The 18638-nt window shown below is 19.4% G+C and overlaps 1 protein-coding gene and 1 long non-coding RNA gene across 2 annotated transcripts; both read right to left on the bottom strand.

The window, feature by feature from the left end:
• Positions 1-971: 971 nt before the first annotated feature.
• Positions 972-10269, bottom strand: LOC128964307 (RYamide receptor-like). The gene is made up of 3 exons (XM_054310891.1): positions 9893-10269; positions 5445-5796; positions 972-1097 (listed from the first exon to the last, which is right to left on the bottom strand). The coding sequence occupies exons 1-3, from the start codon at positions 10267-10269 to the stop codon at positions 972-974; spliced, it is 855 nt and encodes a 284-aa protein (XP_054166866.1).
• A 5055-nt stretch (positions 10270-15324) lies between these two features.
• On the bottom strand, positions 15325-17224 carry LOC128964242 (uncharacterized). The gene is made up of 4 exons (XR_008484674.1): positions 17131-17224; positions 15832-15879; positions 15670-15723; positions 15325-15346 (listed from the first exon to the last, which is right to left on the bottom strand). It is a non-coding gene; the product is annotated as an uncharacterized LOC128964242 (long non-coding RNA).
• Positions 17225-18638: the final 1414 nt, after the last annotated feature.

Below are 18638 nucleotides of genomic sequence, written 5' to 3'. Positions count from 1 at the left end.
TAATAAATATTTATATTAATGTTGGATAATTAGAAAATTTCAAAATATTTGTAAAAATGTTTATATATTATTTACTCACTGAATATTTATTATAGTAAATAAATAAAAATTTAGAAAATAATGTAAAAATATCTTTTCTGATAAAAAAAATTTGTAGAATATTTAATTTTATAAATTTTTTACAAATTTATTATTGAAATTTTAACATTAAAAAATTAATAATTATGAAATTTGTTATAATATTTTTATCGTATTATTTATGACTGTAATATTTAATAAAAAATACATAATTTAAATTAAATTATTATAATTTTTGTTTTTTAAATGCTTAACACTTAATGTAAACCAGTATTTTAATTTTAATTAAATATTTTCTAAAAAATTATTTGTTTGATATTTAGTAAATTTCTAGTTATCCAACACAACATCAGAACATTATATCAATATATTATACACATATATCATAAATTTATATTAATATATAATATTATTTTATATAATATAATATTACACTTTTATAAACTTTTATTATAATAAATTTGGTTACATATTTATTAAATTATTTTCACTTGATTTAGCTAATTTAAGTAACGTTTAATATATATATATATAATTAAACCGTATATTATACACTAATACAGTATTTTTACTGTTATTACAATACAAAAGTAGTGTACAACATAAASAGTATAATTGTATTATTATTAATAACATTATATTTTATTAGACCACTTAAACAACTGAATGTGGATTCATTTATCTATAAATATATATATAAATATTTGTTTTTATAGTTGTATGGATACATTACATTATAAATATATACTGTATAATACCTGTATATATGTACAGTCATATAATACTATGAATGTGTATTATTTACTCACATAACATAGTATAGGTTTTTATTAACAATACATTGTACTAATAGGCTTTTTGTATAATATAACTGTATATAAAGTAACAGTAAATCAATTATAAGTTATTTCGTGCGAGTATTGAGAGTCACTTAATTCAAAATTGTTGTTAAAATTGAAATCATTGAATGAACGAAACATCTTTGGTTTGATCCGTCGGATTAGTTTCCATAAGTCATTCTGTAATATATAACAAAATAACATCAAATCATTTATTTAAAAAAAATAAAATAAAAAAATACATTTCTTAAAGTGATAATTTGACAATATTTTTGCAAATAGCAAATTTTAAACATATTTGCGGTATTTTTGCTTTTAAAAAATAAAATAAATTATTTACAGTACATTTAAAGCATTTTTTATAATAACATTTTGGCTTAAATAACATTTTGGATAAATATATGTTGAAAGTAATAAATATGATAAATGATGGATGAAAATATTTTACAATTGAAATATTATGTAAAAAATAAGTTAGAAAATTGGTATAGAAAAAAATTAGAATAATTTAATAGAAAAATATTTAATTTAAATATAATATCTAATATTTTTCTTATTACATAAACATTATTTTTAAAAATTTTGTTGGGTATAATAATAAAGTACATTTTTAGTTATCTTTTCAATGGTTTAAATTATATACTGTATAATATTAGACTTTATATTTCAATTCAATATATTTAAGTATTATAATTATAGCATTATTTAAAATTGATTATAAAATATATACAATCATTGTACAAAACAATCTCAAATTTAAGAGTAAATATATTATAAACTAATAGTTAGATTTTTATGATTTATATTATTTTGAATGAAGAAAATCTTTCACTAAATTTAAAATAAAATTTTCAATAAATTATCTTGAACACATTACATGACATTTTAGATTACATGAAAATAATTGAAAAATATTATAATTACAATAAATAACTTATGTGTCCTCTAGATTGACACTCCAATGGATTCCATAAAATTTGAAAAAAATTAGAATGATTTAAATTGTATCAATGCTAAGCTTAATGGAGTCCACTTGAGTGTCAATCTAATGGACATACAAATTATTGCTTGTAATTATAATGTAATTTTTTATATAAATATACATATTTTTTATAAATATTATAATTAAATGGACTAGTTTTATATTTATGCATAATTTTGTTTATTTTATAAACAGTTTTTTTWATTTTTTAAATATTAATAATTATCATTTTTGTGAAAAATACAATATGATAATAATTATTTACATAATTGTTTATACAAATTATTTAATAAAAAACATTATTTTTTAATAACTAACTTATAAAATATAAAATACATTATGATTGTACTAATTATTATATTATTAGAAATTTATTTTTAGACTTTTAATGATAATTATTTAGAATTAAAAAATAATAATAATTATGTTTAATTATAATTACATGACTTAACTACTGTACAAAAAAATTAACAATTTAACAATTTTTGTAATAGGATTAGATAATCAATGATTTGTTTGATTTAGAAATTAAAAAAAATATTACCGCATAAATATACAAAGATTACATTTTTTATTTTTCCGCATCAATAAACATTTTTTTTATAAAACTTAGATATATTTTTGGAAATGTTAATAAAATTATTAAATGTAATGATTATGTGGTTGAAATGGTTTAGTTTAAAAAGATATTAAGGTTAATGCAATTTAGTATAGTATTAAAATGTGTACTCTATATACGGGTACTGTATAAATATTATTAAAAATATTATTTTATTTATTTATTATAATTCTCGAAAAAATAATAAATAGTTTTATTTATAATATTTGTTTGCATTAAAAATATTGTCAAATTACACATCTTTTGCATTTATTATACATTAATAAAATATATGTATTTAATAATACACGAAAATTTGATGACATATATGAATAGATGAGTGGATTAATAAATGAATGGCTCATTGATAGCCAATGACTGGCAAAATATAGGCCGACATAGAGATTGTATTTGAGATCAGTGTCCAAACTGATGGGTATCGACCATACAATCAAATTATACATTTGTATGGGAAGCCAACAAATGGCAAACATTATGACTATCAATATCAACATTTTGACGACCTATCAATTAAAACAAAGTTAATTACTTATTAGTAAATATGTACAGTATTTCAGCTCAATTTGCGATTTTATAATTGAAATTTACTTAAGTTATAGTTAATATATAAAGTTATGTAATATGTTAACTGAAAAATATTGTAAATAATTTACTGATTAAAATTCTGTTTGTTTTAATCTTATGAATGATATAATAAAATATAATGTTTTCAAATATAAATTATTTTACTATTAAATAAACTGTAAAAATTATATTATTTATACTATATTTATTTTTTTTAAATGACAAATTTTATCTTAAATATTATTTTATAATTTATAAATTAAATAAGTTTTTTTAAAAAGTTAAAGCAAACACTATTAGTAATATAGATTTATATTTAAACTATTATTTAATCTGATAAAAGCAATTTTATCTATACATAAACAAGTTTTGTGTGTATGTGCAGTAAATACAGTATAATGCATAGATAAACTACAATATACAGTATATATATATATACTGATATATATATATATATATCAATATTATAGGATAATAAATTATTTCATAAATATACAGTATATATTATATTATATGAATATAATTTTATTGTAAAAATACTAATAAAATAACGTTTTTTTTATAAATCAAATAGTTTTTTCTATTGAACATTATAATTGCTATGACATTCATAAGTAAAATTTATATTATACTTATATATAGTATTTATTATAATTTAGACAAAAAAGCAAATATTTAACAATAATAAATAATTGACATGTTTTCAAACAATATTTATGAGCAAAATTGAATCAACAAAAATAAAATAAAAAAACTATTTTATAGTATATCCAATAATAAACTATAGTAAACTAACTAAAAATAACTAAAATACAATTCAAATTGATTGATACAAACAAAAATTGCAATGTATTGCCTAAAGTATAGTACAATCAACTTTACTTTGTAATTGGATCCCTGGCTTATGTTTTAAATTAGATTACGTTAGGATATATTGTATTTTAATTATAGTATTTATGATATCAATTATTTATAATTTATTTACCAGTATTTGTATACTTAAATGCTAAATAATTATGCTTGAATATTGGAGCACTACTCTAGTATACAGTGTAGTGGCATTTAAGGCAAGTTAATACATGTAGTTATATTAATACTGTAATAATAATAATAATAATACATGTACTGTAATCTATTCTACATTATTATGAATAAAATTTGTATACTGTTTCAAAAAACAAAAACAAATACTTAACACTAGTTTCAAAATAAAAAAAAATAATTGCAATTTTGACCAAACTTACACACAGTTTGTTTAACATAATATAAGTTTTATATCAATATAAAAATGTTATTATAATTTGAATAGACTAATCATTTTTATGTTTGTTATCATGTCTTACAAAATATATTAAATGGTTTTTTTTCTTATTTTATAACAAACATTAACACTTGAAATATCAAATTTGTTTTTTTCAAATTAAAATATAAATAATTAGTAAATAAAAATAGAAGAATCTCAATAATATTGCACAACACTACACAATAAAACATTTAAAATATTTTTAATAATTTTTTTTATAAAATATTAATTAATTAAACTAATAAAGTTAATATTATTAATTATTTTTTTAAAAAGTTAATTAATAAATTATTGTATCATATTATTAAATTGTTAAACATATATTATAATTAAGAACATTAAAAATTAAATCTTTACACAAATAGTATATAATTGAATAAATAAAAAGTGATATTAAAATAATTAGTTTTATTATACAAATTTAATTAAAACTCAACTTATAATGTTTTTTATACAAAGATTATTTAATCTTCTTTTAATAATAATAATAATTATTAATTAAAATAATAAAACTTAACAAAATAAATTAGTTTTTAAATATATTTTATTAATTATATTAAATATATTTCATAGAAAAATTTGTAATATCATATTTAATCGCATATTATTGCCTAATATTTTATATATTACTTTTAATTATAATGAAATTTGATATGTATTATGTAATGTATTTTATTTTATTATATTATTAATATTTATCATAAATTTTGTTTGTACTGTATGCTCATAAATAATATACAGTAAATTATATGTAATTATTATTGAAGTGGACTAAAGTTGTAATATTTAATACTGATTTTACTTTAGTAATAGAAATAATTAACATTATATTGCTATTAAAATAATTTTTTATAAAACTTTTTTTTTACATTTACGTATAAAATATTATTATTCAAGCAATCAGGTGTATGAGTGAGTGAGTGTGTGTGTGTGTGTGTGTGTGTGTGTGTGTGTGTGTGTGTGTGTGTGTGTGTGTGTGTGTGTGTGTGTGTGTGTGTGTGTGTRTGAGAGTATTATTTAAGCTATAAATTAATTGAATAAACAAACAAAAAATCTGACCTTAATTTTGATGTTGAATTGAGTCAAATCGCGTACAATATCTGGATTCCCGGGAGTGCTGTGTTTGACTATTGTATAGCCGACAGAGCCGTAAACAAATACCAACGCAATGGCCGGCAAAGCAAATGTAAACGTGAAAACCACTGCCGTATAGAGTTTACCATCACTTTCCGACCACTCCTCCCGGCAATCATAGTAAACGTGTGGCCCGTATTGAAAGGGAACGGCCCTACTCTTGACCAGTTGGATACTAGCAAACAGTATACCGGCGATCCATATACCTATTATTACATACTCTTTGTGTGTCTTAATCCACATTAATAGCCGAAATGGATGAACAATTGCAAAATATCTAAACAAATTCAATGATTTTAATCAATAGTATTATTTTATAATTTATATAGTAATTCAAATTGAAAATATCAACTTATTATACGAAATATTAATATTTATTTGATATTAATTTAAAAGCATATAATATCTGATATCCTATATCCAAAAAATTATAAATTAATTTATTGAATAGTGTTTTGTTAGGTTATTATAAGTATAAAATTCAATTAATCCAGCATTGAAAATTAATACTATTTCAATAAAATCTTTAGTATAAATCCCAGTAATTTGATTATAACATAATACAATATTTTACAACAAAAATAAGAACTTTTCAATAGATTGCAAGTCAACAAATTGATGAATACTTTACTTAAAAGTAAAGTATAGTATTTTACAAATACAGTAAATAAAATATATTAAGTTTATATATAATTTTGTCTGTACTATACTATTTAATATATAATGTTAGTAATAGTAATTAACGCTTATGTAATTAATATTTATTATTTTGATCTTTACTAAAATGTTTGTTCATGACTTTCTACAGTTTTAATATGAATGTATAATGTGTTTGATTAGCAACTAATTAGTGGTATTTTTTTTATTTATTTATAGTATTTTTTGTATTACATGCAATACTAATTTAATGAAAATAATTAATAGTATATCAATATTAATTCATTAAAAAAAAGTTAACTAAGTACTGTATAAAACTAAAATGTTAACACAAATACAGTTATTTTATACCAAAGTGTTGTGTGTTAACATAAAATATGATAGAAATTGCATTTTTCATTGATGAAAATAATTGGTTTAACAAAATTACAATGTTTTACATATACATTAATACAAGTCACTTAACATTTTGAAATTATAATTTAAAGTAAATATTAAAATGTATTTTTTCTACATTAGATAGTTTAAGTAGAATGTAAACTATTGATAGTATTGTAGAGTATACAGTGTATACTGTAGTATAGTTTTTCTAGTGAAATAAATTCATTATTTTATACATGAAATATTTTATATAATAGTTTTAAATTAATTTTTTAAAAATAGATTTTATCAAAAAATTGTATTTAATTAGAATTTAATTTGAAAAAAATTGCTAAACAAATCTTGGATACAATAATAATTTTTTATTGCAATTTCCGAAAGAAATGTCTGTCTTTGTATTGATCTTATTCTACAATTTCTTCTTAAACTGATTTTACCATTAGATGATAATTAAACATTTAATTGGGTTTTTTGATTGTATGAGTTAACAATTTATTAAATTTTTATATAACTTAAATGATTAGTAAATTCTGGTTTATTATTGGTTGAATAGCGCGCGCAATAATAATCGGTCACTTATGGGTGAAAATAGCAAATATTTGACGGGTTTTAAAAGGATTAACACATATTGTTTTCTCAATAGTTTTTAATATTTTTTAATAAATTATAATTATTCTTAATAACTAAATTTTATTACATATTTGTTAATTTTTTGAACTATTTTCAAACAAACTTTGAAAAAAGTTTGTTTTCTGAAATGTTTGTGTGTGTGTGTGTGTGTCTGTCGTACCAATATTTTTGTCACAATATGACTCATGGACTTATGATTATCAACAATAAATACTTTAGTTATACTATTATTATACGAAATAATTTAAGCCATTAAAGTTTGTTATTCGTGGAAATACTTAGTAGCATTTTCAACTGGTTTTCATTACATTCAATTAAGTCACAAAACTAGACATTTTAATAATAATATTTTGAATTAAGTTTTTTAATAAATATTATTTTTCAATTCTTATAATACTTTTATTGTATAATAAGTATAGTATCTCGAAATTAGTGAGAATGTAAAACATTTGTTTTATTAACTTATAAATTATATCGAGATCTTATAATATAATTTTAAAGTAAAATTATTATAGAAATTTTATTTAAATATTAATTTATCTATTACTATACATATTTAAAATATTTTGATAAATTATTATTATTATAAAATATTATAAAATATTTACTCCGTATATTAAAAATGTAAATATCTATAAAATCTTTAAATAATTATTTTTAAATTATTTTTAAACTTCATGTAAATTAAATTTGAATTATATCTATTATTTTAAATTAGAAATATGTACTTAATTTTATATGACATTTTTATTAGTAAAAAGTTTTTAAAACTCAATAGTTATTTTTTAATTAACAATATTTGAATACAATAACAACAACATATGATATAACAAATAAATAATAAATCAAATATAGTTTTTGACAATATGTATATATATTTGTATATTTATATATATATCATAAAAATATTTATTTTTAGATATCAATTATAGCATTTTACTAATTAATTTGTTTTGTTAAAATAAAAATTTTATTAATTTATCTTATTAATAAATTATAGTTTGCCGCTAATTAAATTATATTTATAACAAATTAATTAATTTAAATGTTTAATATAATGTTATTATTTAGGTTGTATAATTAGTATAATTAAAATGTTAACAAATATTTTTAATATTTATTATGTTTTAATTATAACAAATCATACAAACTTTTTTTTAAATTATATATTTTTGTTTTATATTTATACTATTTTATACATATTTAATCTATATTTTATAAAAATATTAAAACCTTTACATTAAATTTTATTTGATATATTCAAGTATTTGATGTATTCATGCAGTCAAATGTTAATATTAAATTAAAAATGATTTATAGGCTTACTGTAGATAATTATTGTTTAAATAAATTGTGAGATTTTATGAATTTGATGATTGAATTCTATTGATTCTTTTGAAATACTCAATATATATATATATATATTATATGTTAAATAAACATTTTCTGTATTGAATTAATTGTATTTATTAAAAATATATTCACGATTTCATATGAAGTATTATATAATAAATAAAAGACATATAAATAGTAATAAAAACTGAATTATAATTAAACTATAATATTGTTTAACATCTTTTGTGAACTTTGTAAACATTTCAAAATACAATATCATAATTTTAAATCTAAATATTTTTAAAAATATTAATCATAAATATAATATCCAATGAATACTGTAACAATAATTTCAAACAATATGTAAATATTGTTAACTAAGTTATAATTAAAAATATTATTTTCTATAGTTTTGATTCTTGCTAAAATAAATTTGAAAAATCTTTATGTGTTTGCTTATAACATTTTATTTGAAAAATTTTGAACTATTTTGAAATTTATTAAATATATATACCTTTTTAGTGTTAAAGTAACTATCTGTATATTTAACTACTGTTTGTGTATTTTATGAATTACGTTTTTGCGTGACATAAATTATATACTGTATATATATTTGAGTAGATTATTGAATAATATTATTCAACATTTTTATCAAATTTGTTAAAAGGCATATGAGTTATTATTGACAGTTTTTATATACTGTATTCAATTGAATAATAAGCATATTAAATTGAATCAACTTAATATTATATATATTTTTTGTAAATTTAAATTCATCATATTTCTAAAAATATAATTTATTTTTATTGTGAAATCAAGTTTTAAATTATTAAAAAGCTATTTGAATAAAAGCTTTTTAAGTTAATTGTGTTTTTAAAGATTTATAAACTATAATATTCAATATTTAAGCATAAATTCATTATTTAAATTTTTTCTACTGATTATATTAGTTATAATATATATATATATATTTTAATTTATAATATCTGAAATATGTCATAAATATTTTTTTGAAATGTTTGTAATACATTTGAAATATATTTTTTAAAGCATTTCTTTAAATACAATATAATATGATTTTAAAGTTTTCCAATTTTATTCTGAATTATTAATTAGATTTGTTTCTATTTAGACATTAAATAATAATATTAAAAAAATTACAAAACTATAAAATATAAGAACTATAAAGATTATAAAATTATAATAAGAAAATAAATATCAAATGTATTAAATTTATAAATAACTTTTTATTACTAAATAATTTATGGAATATTCTTTAAAGATGTTTTTTATTTTTATCACTTATCTATTAATTAATGTAATAATATATATATATAATACCAACAAATTTAAATAATAATATTAAATACCTATCGATTCCAATGGCAGTTAGCGTATAGACCGATATGAACACAGAGCATAGTTGAGCAAACTGTACAAAAGGGCACAGGTATTTGGGAAATATCCAACGGCCCAACATAAATATAGTATAAGAAAATGGTATGGAAAATAGGGACATCAATATATCAGATATCGATAGATTAAGTAAAAATTTCCAGATCTCCGATGATATGCGTTCCCCTTTTGCCAACACTATTATCGTAATGATATTACTGGCCAACGATATGGTGGCCGTAGCCGAGTATAACATTATGAGAAACACCTGCCACTCATCGGACAGGGCTTCCAGTGAGGGAAATGTCTCATTTGTATTGTTAAAGTTTTGTGATAAGTAGATCTGATCCATTTGAGTGATCAACAAATTACTTTTAATTAGTCAACAATAAARTTATTGTTAACGTTTTGGTTAGTAAACAATTTTTTATCAGACAAATTTTTTTATCATTAATATTTTTTATACTTAAGTATTAACGCTCTGAAGTCATTCAAATAATTTTTAGTTATTGTTATTAAATTAATTTTAGACCAATCAGAATTTAATCTATTATTAAGTTTTCAACGTTTTAGAATAATTACAAATATTTTAACATATCTAGCTAAACCTATAAATGTATGATTATATTTAATGGTATATTTACAGGTCATATTATCATATAATGGTAATATTTACTGAAGAAGTTGAGGAATAGGTCATATTATCATATAATGGTAATATTTAAAGAAGTTGAGGAATAGGTCAATTATCATATAATGGTAATATTTACTGAAGAAGTTGAGGAATAGGTCATATTATCATATAATGGTAATATTTACTGAAGAAGTTGAGGAATAGGTCATATTATCATATAATGGTAATATTTACTGTTGAGGAATAGGTCAATTATCATATAATGGTAATATTTACTGAAGAAGTTGAGGAATAGGTCATATTATCATATAATGGTAATATTTACTGAAGAAGTTTTTATCATATAATGGTAATATTTACTCATATTATCATATAATGGTAATATTTACTGAAGAAGTTGAGGAATAGGTCATATTATCATATAATGGTATATTTACTGAAGAAGTTGAGGAATAGGTCAATTAATATAATGGTAATATTTACTGAAGAAGTTGAGGAATAGGTCATATTATCATATAATGGTAATATTTACTGAAGAAGTTGAGGAATAGGTCATATTATCATATAATGTAATATTTACTGAAGAAGTTGAGTATTATCATATAATGGTAATATTTACTGAAGAAGTTGAGGAAAAGGTCATATTATCATATAATGGTAATATTTACTGAAGTTGAGGAATATGTCAAATATTTCATTTATTTTTCAGTCATTTTTACCATTAGATATAATTGGATCAGTAGATGATAATTGAGAGATGATAATTGGAGTCTTCACCATTTTTACCATTAGATGATAATATCTAATTATCACAATCTTCAGCCATATTAGATGATAATTGTCTAATTATCACAATCTTCAGCCATTTTTACCATTAGATGATAATTGGATCTAATTATCACAATCTTCAGCCATTTTTACCATTAGATTAATTATAATTATCACAATCTTCAGCCATTTTTACCATTAGATGATAATTGGATCTAATTATCACAATCTTCAGTTTTTACCATTAGATGATAATTGGATCTAATTATCACTATCTTCAACTATTTTTATTAGATGATAAAAACCACTATATGTGAGCATCACTTATTATAAGACATACATAAATTTAATTCTTAATAACTTAAAGATAAAATTAAAATTCAATAATATTTAATTTTTTGTTCGATTCATTTTGATTGGTCAATTGGCTCTGTGCCAATGGCACTGTTTTGTCACCAAAGGAAAACGTCGATTTGTGCCGATGGCACACGTTTGTTGTCAGCGCGTTAAAAAATATATAAACAGTATTTAGTTCTATGAGTTTGTTGACAATAAAATCACGTAAACTATAAGTTTTATGGTATATTCATATGAAATAATGTCAGATAACAGTAGAATAAAGTGAGAGTTCAGACCATWCAGTATATGTGGTTATCTTTTTCAACGAAACAGAGAGGAGAGAGATTTGGAGTACTTTTCTTTAATAACCGATCAATAAAGTATATATATATATATGTGTGTGTATGTATATATATATATATATATATATGTGTATGTATGTGTGTTTGTGTGTATATGTCTATGTGTCTGACATACCATTGCTGGCGTTAATAGCGTAGTGGCACTGATAACGCCTCTGTATTCTGAAGATGCTTGTAGTGCACCGGTGTATGTATTCACACATACAATGTCTACAGTATTTAGTTTATGTATTATTTTTATTATTTTCAAAACCATATATATATATATATTAGATATTCATTTGCATTTATAAAATAATGATAATTTATTTTAATTTTAAAAATTATACATTAACTATAAAAACGAAAAATATAATATGAAAATTAAAACAACAAAAACCTAAAGAGTTGTTTGTACTTCAAAAGTCCTTATTATATATATTTATTACCAAAATAATTACATTTTATACATTAAAAATAGTGTACTATTATTATTATTACAGTATTATTAGATATTTTTATCAATTGCTAAAAGCTATTGGTTTCAAAATGAAACTTCCGGTCAAATATATAAAACATTAAACGGATATATTATATAATAATTATCAAATATAATTCAAAGATATAATTTAATGTTATTTTTAAGCAGTACTTAAAAGATATTATATTTAATACTTATATATTGCATAATTATTTGTTTTTATTAATATAATTAATATATTGCGTAATACATTTAGTTATTCAAAGTAAAAATAATTTATTTAGTTTAACATTAAACTAAAAATATAAATCAATTATGAATAAAATTTTACAAAAGTTATTATTATTATATATTTATTTTATAAATAAGAATCCCATTAATATAGTAGTGTGTGGTATATATTATGTATTATTAGTAAATTATTATAATAACTATAAATATGATGATCCCTTAGTATAACAATAAATTTTAATTTCTATAGAAAATTTTTTCTAAAAAACTTTCTAGAAATTTTCTAATAGAAATTTATTTAAAAATTTCTATTTGCCCATCTCTATTATCTTTTTATACTTTTTTTTAATTGTAATGTTAAACATTTATCTTAAAAGCATTTATATAAAATATTAAAATAATAAACATAAAGAATATTACTAATAAATACTTATATTTCATTAAAAATAAATAATTTTGTATAAAAAACTTAAAAGTAAATTATTAATTTGTATGAAAGCTTTTTTCAATATTGCAACTAAAATAAAATATTATATTTCTTAAAAAAATATCAAAAAGTTTGTTTGTCAAAAAGTTACGCAATATATATCTTTTTAATAATTATTATCTAAAAGTATATTGAAACTGACGACACTATTCAATACATTTAGTATTACACTATTAATATATACCAACTTTTATTATTATATTTACTAATATTAAAAATAGTAATATTATATTATATAAAACCTATATTTATTCTTAATATTTATTTAATATTTATAAATGAAAGTATATTAGAATACTGTATAATGATTTGTATTTAAATAAATATAGTCAATGATTACTTTTTATTACTATAAACTTATATATTGATACTATCTTTAGTCTATAATATAATAATAAATTAAATTCTAAGATTTATTTGACAAAATGACATTCAATAAATAATAATCATAAATCAATTAAGCTGCGTTCACACTAATGCTTATCCAAGTAGACTTGACTTGTACTCAAGTCAAGTTTCAAGTAACATGTGTTCACATTGCCACACTTAAGTTTATTTAATTTTATAAAAATTAATCAAATTATTGAAATTATTTTATTAATTTTGATGTTAATTATAAAAATTAGACAAAAAAATAATTAATTTTTATTTATTAAACAATTTAAAGGTAATATTTTTGCTAGACAGCGAAGCAGGCATTTAAAACATAATAATATTTACATATTATACTTAACACTRATTGGCTAAGTTTATAAGTCTCGTGTGTTCACACTGTACTTAATGAAGTAAACTTACTTAAGAAGGGGTCACTACTGTACTTGAGTTAAGTCAAGGTAACTCAAGTAAGTACATGTGTGAACACCAAAACTTAAGTCAAGTCTACTTAGATTTTGTCCGTGTGAACGCAGCTTTAGATAATATAATAACTAATATAATATGTAAAGTATAAATACTTTATATTTGAAAATAATTTATATTTAGATATATGTTACTTGCATAAGTAATAATTTAATTATCAAATAGACTTAAATATAACATTTTTTCCATTTAGGCGTTGTTCACATATTACGTTCGCACTTGAGGGGAGGGGGTCGGCCAAAGCGAACTTTTGCGAACGAGGGGGAGGGGGGTAAAGTCTATAAGAACGTTCGCATTTAAATAATGAATGAATTTAAGGGATTAATTTTGAGTAAACTTAATCCTTTGATAAACGGTTTAATAACTAATTTTGAATAAATATATGACTTTTGAATAATATTAATTTATTTTATTATTTGATTATTTTAAAAGTGAAAATAATTTTATAAAATATTTATTTAAATGGTGGGGGGTTAAGGACATGCGAACGTAATTTTTAAATATCATTACATGCAAACAATTGTGAACATAGGGGGGGAGGGGGTCTAGATTTTTTAAAAACTGCGAACGTAATATGTGAACAACGCCTTATAGAAAATATTTACTTTCTATAAGTTCATTACTTATCATTGATAAGTTATCAAATAACTGCTGACTATTTTATGGGTCAATCTTTTGACTTTAATCCCTATATAGTAATATAAGGGATAGCACTGACCATACCTTTTATGCTCTGATATGCTATTGCTTGACGACTGCAACATATAAACTACAAATGTATGACAAATTTATAATCAAATAAAATAAAATATTGCTGTGAAACTCAGCATATGTTTTACAAATACATAATACAAAAGATTATATAAAATATTATTTAAAAGATTATGTTTTTATTAATATTTATTGTCAATTGTTATATAAATTAATACATTTTATAAAAAATTAATATATAATTATTATTATACTATATATTAATTACACTTATGTACTGTATATGTAAAGTTAAAAATGTTAATCATTGATAAAATTTAATGTATGATTTAACAATATTTTAAATTTTTTTAAATATAAATGTTTTATTAATTAAACAGATTATTACAATACTGCTAATAATGATAAATATTATAACAAATTTATTTGAATGATTAATTTGACAGTAATGCCAAATTAATTTTAATGAATTGAAAAATTGCTTTAACTTAACTAAATTTATACAAATATTCAAAATTATTAATTTTAAACGTATTTTAATCAAAAAACCTTTTCGACTCTTATCCCAATAAATCTTTCCTGAAATTTAAAAAAATGAATAAAAAAATTAAAATATTATGTCAAATTTATTTTTTTAAAATTAATTTTATGATTAATTATATCTCTACTATAATAAATCAAATATATATATTAAAAATTTTAATCAAGTTAATTAATTAGTTGTGTTGTTTTAAAAAARCAACATTAATAAAAAAATTATGTATTTATATTTTATAAATAATATATAAGTTGGTATAAATATTTTTTTCTAAAAAACTTTTATTAAATATCATATTTAAATATAAACTAAACATTAAATAAAATTATGAATAAATTATTATTATTTTTTGAAAATAACTTACAAAACAGTTCCGCCGACAACTGACACCCGTTTCTTCTTTCCCAACAAGTCTTTCCTGAAGACAATGTAATTAAAATTATTATATTAAAAGAAAATCATTAAATTAATTATTTAAAAAAATACAATTATTTGTAAATTAATTAACTAAACAATTAATACATACAATACAATTCCGCCAACATTTCGTTTACGTTTGCCTAATATGTCACGTCTGAAATATGATAAATAATTATATAATAAGGATTAATAAATTAAAGATAAAATAATTACATAATAGATTAGTTTTATATACAGCAAATAACATTTAATTAGATATCTATATAATTGCCATAAAAAAGGTAATTATTTTCTAGTAATCACAAATGTGATCACATATATCTCCAATTTTTATAAACACATATTTTATTTATAATCACATAAACTGTGATAATCTGTAATAATTTTAATTATTATTGTTAGACAATATAAACTTAATGATGACACCTAATCCAATCCAATATAATAACAGATAATCCAAATAAAACTAAATTAAATAAAATTAACAAACTTTGGTTAATGTTTTAATGTTTAAATCTATATTGAAAACTTCTCAAAATTGACAAATTTTATTTATATAATTTATTTATCAAAATCTTATCTTCAAAATCTTAAATAGTAATTTGTTATTTCTATATTTAATACAATAAAATATGAATATAATGCATTTTTATTATTACACATTGTTGAAATGTTTAACTATTTAAATTAGTTATACTATTAAAATTAATAATTAAATGTGATATTAACTTATCTAGATACTTATATATAAACTCAAATTTAAATAGATATAAAGATATAATAACATTAGATATAAATATATTTTAATATTATTATTAATGTCTATAATAAACACAAACAAGTAATAATGTCTTTTATTATCTTTAAATTATTATCTTATATTTAAACTGTTTTTAGTTTATTTTTACAGAATATTTTATATAAAATAAATTTATAAATTACATATAAACATAATTAAAATAAATTTTTTCGATTTTTTTCGATTAATAAGCAAAACTTTACTTTAATACTAAAATATACATAAAAAATTATAATAAATTAAACTCAATCAAGTTTCATATGTCTGAGCTTTATAAAAATATGACATATTTTTAATTAAAATTATTATATAATAAATATGCTATATGAGCTACTTGTCATATGCAGCAATCTACTTAAAATATCATATTTAATTAAAATATTGAAATTTTTCAATAGTCAACATAACAAAATGCGATTAACCATATATACAAAGATAATAGTTTTTAAAAAATTATTTATTACTTAATAATAATTTTATGATTAATTATAATTATTTTGTTTTTTTTCAAATAACAAAATAATATGATTAATCAATAAAATTTTGAGAAATATTTTTTTTATATCAGTTTATAGACACTATATTTCTATATCAAAAAAAACTTACAAAACTGTTCCGCCGACGGGTCCGCTGCTCTTCTTAATGATGATATAACCGTCCGGATTGGCAAACATGTCATTCAATCCGATTGAATCATCACTTTCGTCATCAAAATCTTAATCACAAATAAAAAAAATTAAAAAAACAAGTATTTAAATAATTTTTATTTGATAATTATTTTTATTTTTTAGATATATATTTCGTTCAAAAATAATTGTTGTTTATAATTTAATAATAATTATAATTGATATAATTTATCATTTTCTATAAATTATTATAATTTACCAAATGATGTGCATTCAATAATAGATAATGTAATTAGTATTACACCAAATAACAAAATTATTAGTTTATTATTTAATTTCGCAAACATATTGTTTTATAATTATGTAACTTAATAATACACTCGAATATTAATTGCGAAAATATTATTTTGGAAATTATAAGCACAGAATATAAGTTCAATATAAATATATATATATAAATTAGTTATTTATAGTTAAATATATATATTTATATAATATATATAAAATACTATAGTTATAATATAGGTGACAGAAAACTGATATAAAATAATTGCTTATGAAATTGGCTGCAAAACATATAATGATAGCAAAGTGGAAATAAGATACTGTTTTTATATATTATATATGTACGAAAAAAAGTTGATGTGCAATATTGAAACAGTTTGTGTGTGTGGACAGGGAGTTATCGGCGTAACTGTGGGGCCACACATTTACACATACATACAAACATATACAAACACACACACACACACACACACACACACACACACACACACACACACACACACCAGAGTGTCGCACGAAACGTAACTAACATTAATTTTATTAAAAATAACCTTTTCGTCTAATATTATTGCTTTTGTTGTTGTCTATGAAAACAAAATGTTTATATTATATTATTATATGAGGCATCAGGAAATTAATGAATTATATATATATATATATTAAAATATATGTCACTGTGTATAATATTGTACTATATATCACGTAATATCAATATATCTTTAATATATACAATGTATATACAGTATATATATCTAAGTTTATAAAGACGTTTAGGGGTTTAATTAAATATTGCATTTTGTTAAATACAATTTTGTTTGTATTTGTAGAGGTTTTACTGTTTTCAGCCATAGTTTTAGACCCACAATCAATAACTTAATTGTTTTTCACGACATATCCATTATTTCAGCAATACTTTCTATTTTATTAATAATTTGTTAGTTTAGCTTTTAAGGAGAGGTATATCTTAATTGAAAATAATTTGTTTAACACTGTTAAAGACATTAAATTTAATTACATTTCTACTTTTTTATACTAAAATTATTATAAGAATATATTCATTAATTAAATATTTAGCGAAACAAAAAACAAATAATCAAATTAATAGTTATAACAGATTTTAGTTTCTGTTAATAACACAGTATTAGTAAAAAAAACAATTTATTTATTTTTTATTTAATTTGCATAATATTGTATTATAAATTC

The sequence above is a fragment of the Oppia nitens genome, unplaced genomic scaffold (assembly GCF_028296485.1).
Source record: "Oppia nitens isolate AA-2021 unplaced genomic scaffold, nextdenovo-longstitch-racon4-pilon3 scaffold8_pilon_pilon_pilon, whole genome shotgun sequence".
Lineage (NCBI taxonomy): Eukaryota > Metazoa > Arthropoda > Arachnida > Sarcoptiformes > Oppiidae > Oppia > Oppia nitens.
Note: the sequence above shows the minus strand (reverse complement) of the source record. Positions and strands in the feature narration are given on the sequence as shown.

Excerpts from the sequence above, each read along its gene's own strand:
- LOC128964307 (XM_054310891.1), bottom strand. The coding sequence starts at position 10,269 with ATGGATCAGATCTACTTATCACAAAACTTTAACAATACAAATGAGACA. Across the intron at positions 5,797-9,892 it reads ACTGCCATTGGAATCGATAG|ATATTTTGCAATTGTTCATC; the intron begins GTATTTAATATT and ends GAATTTGTTTAG. Across the intron at positions 1,098-5,444 it reads AATTCAACATCAAAATTAAG|AATGACTTATGGAAACTAAT; the intron begins GTCAGATTTTTT and ends TATATATTACAG.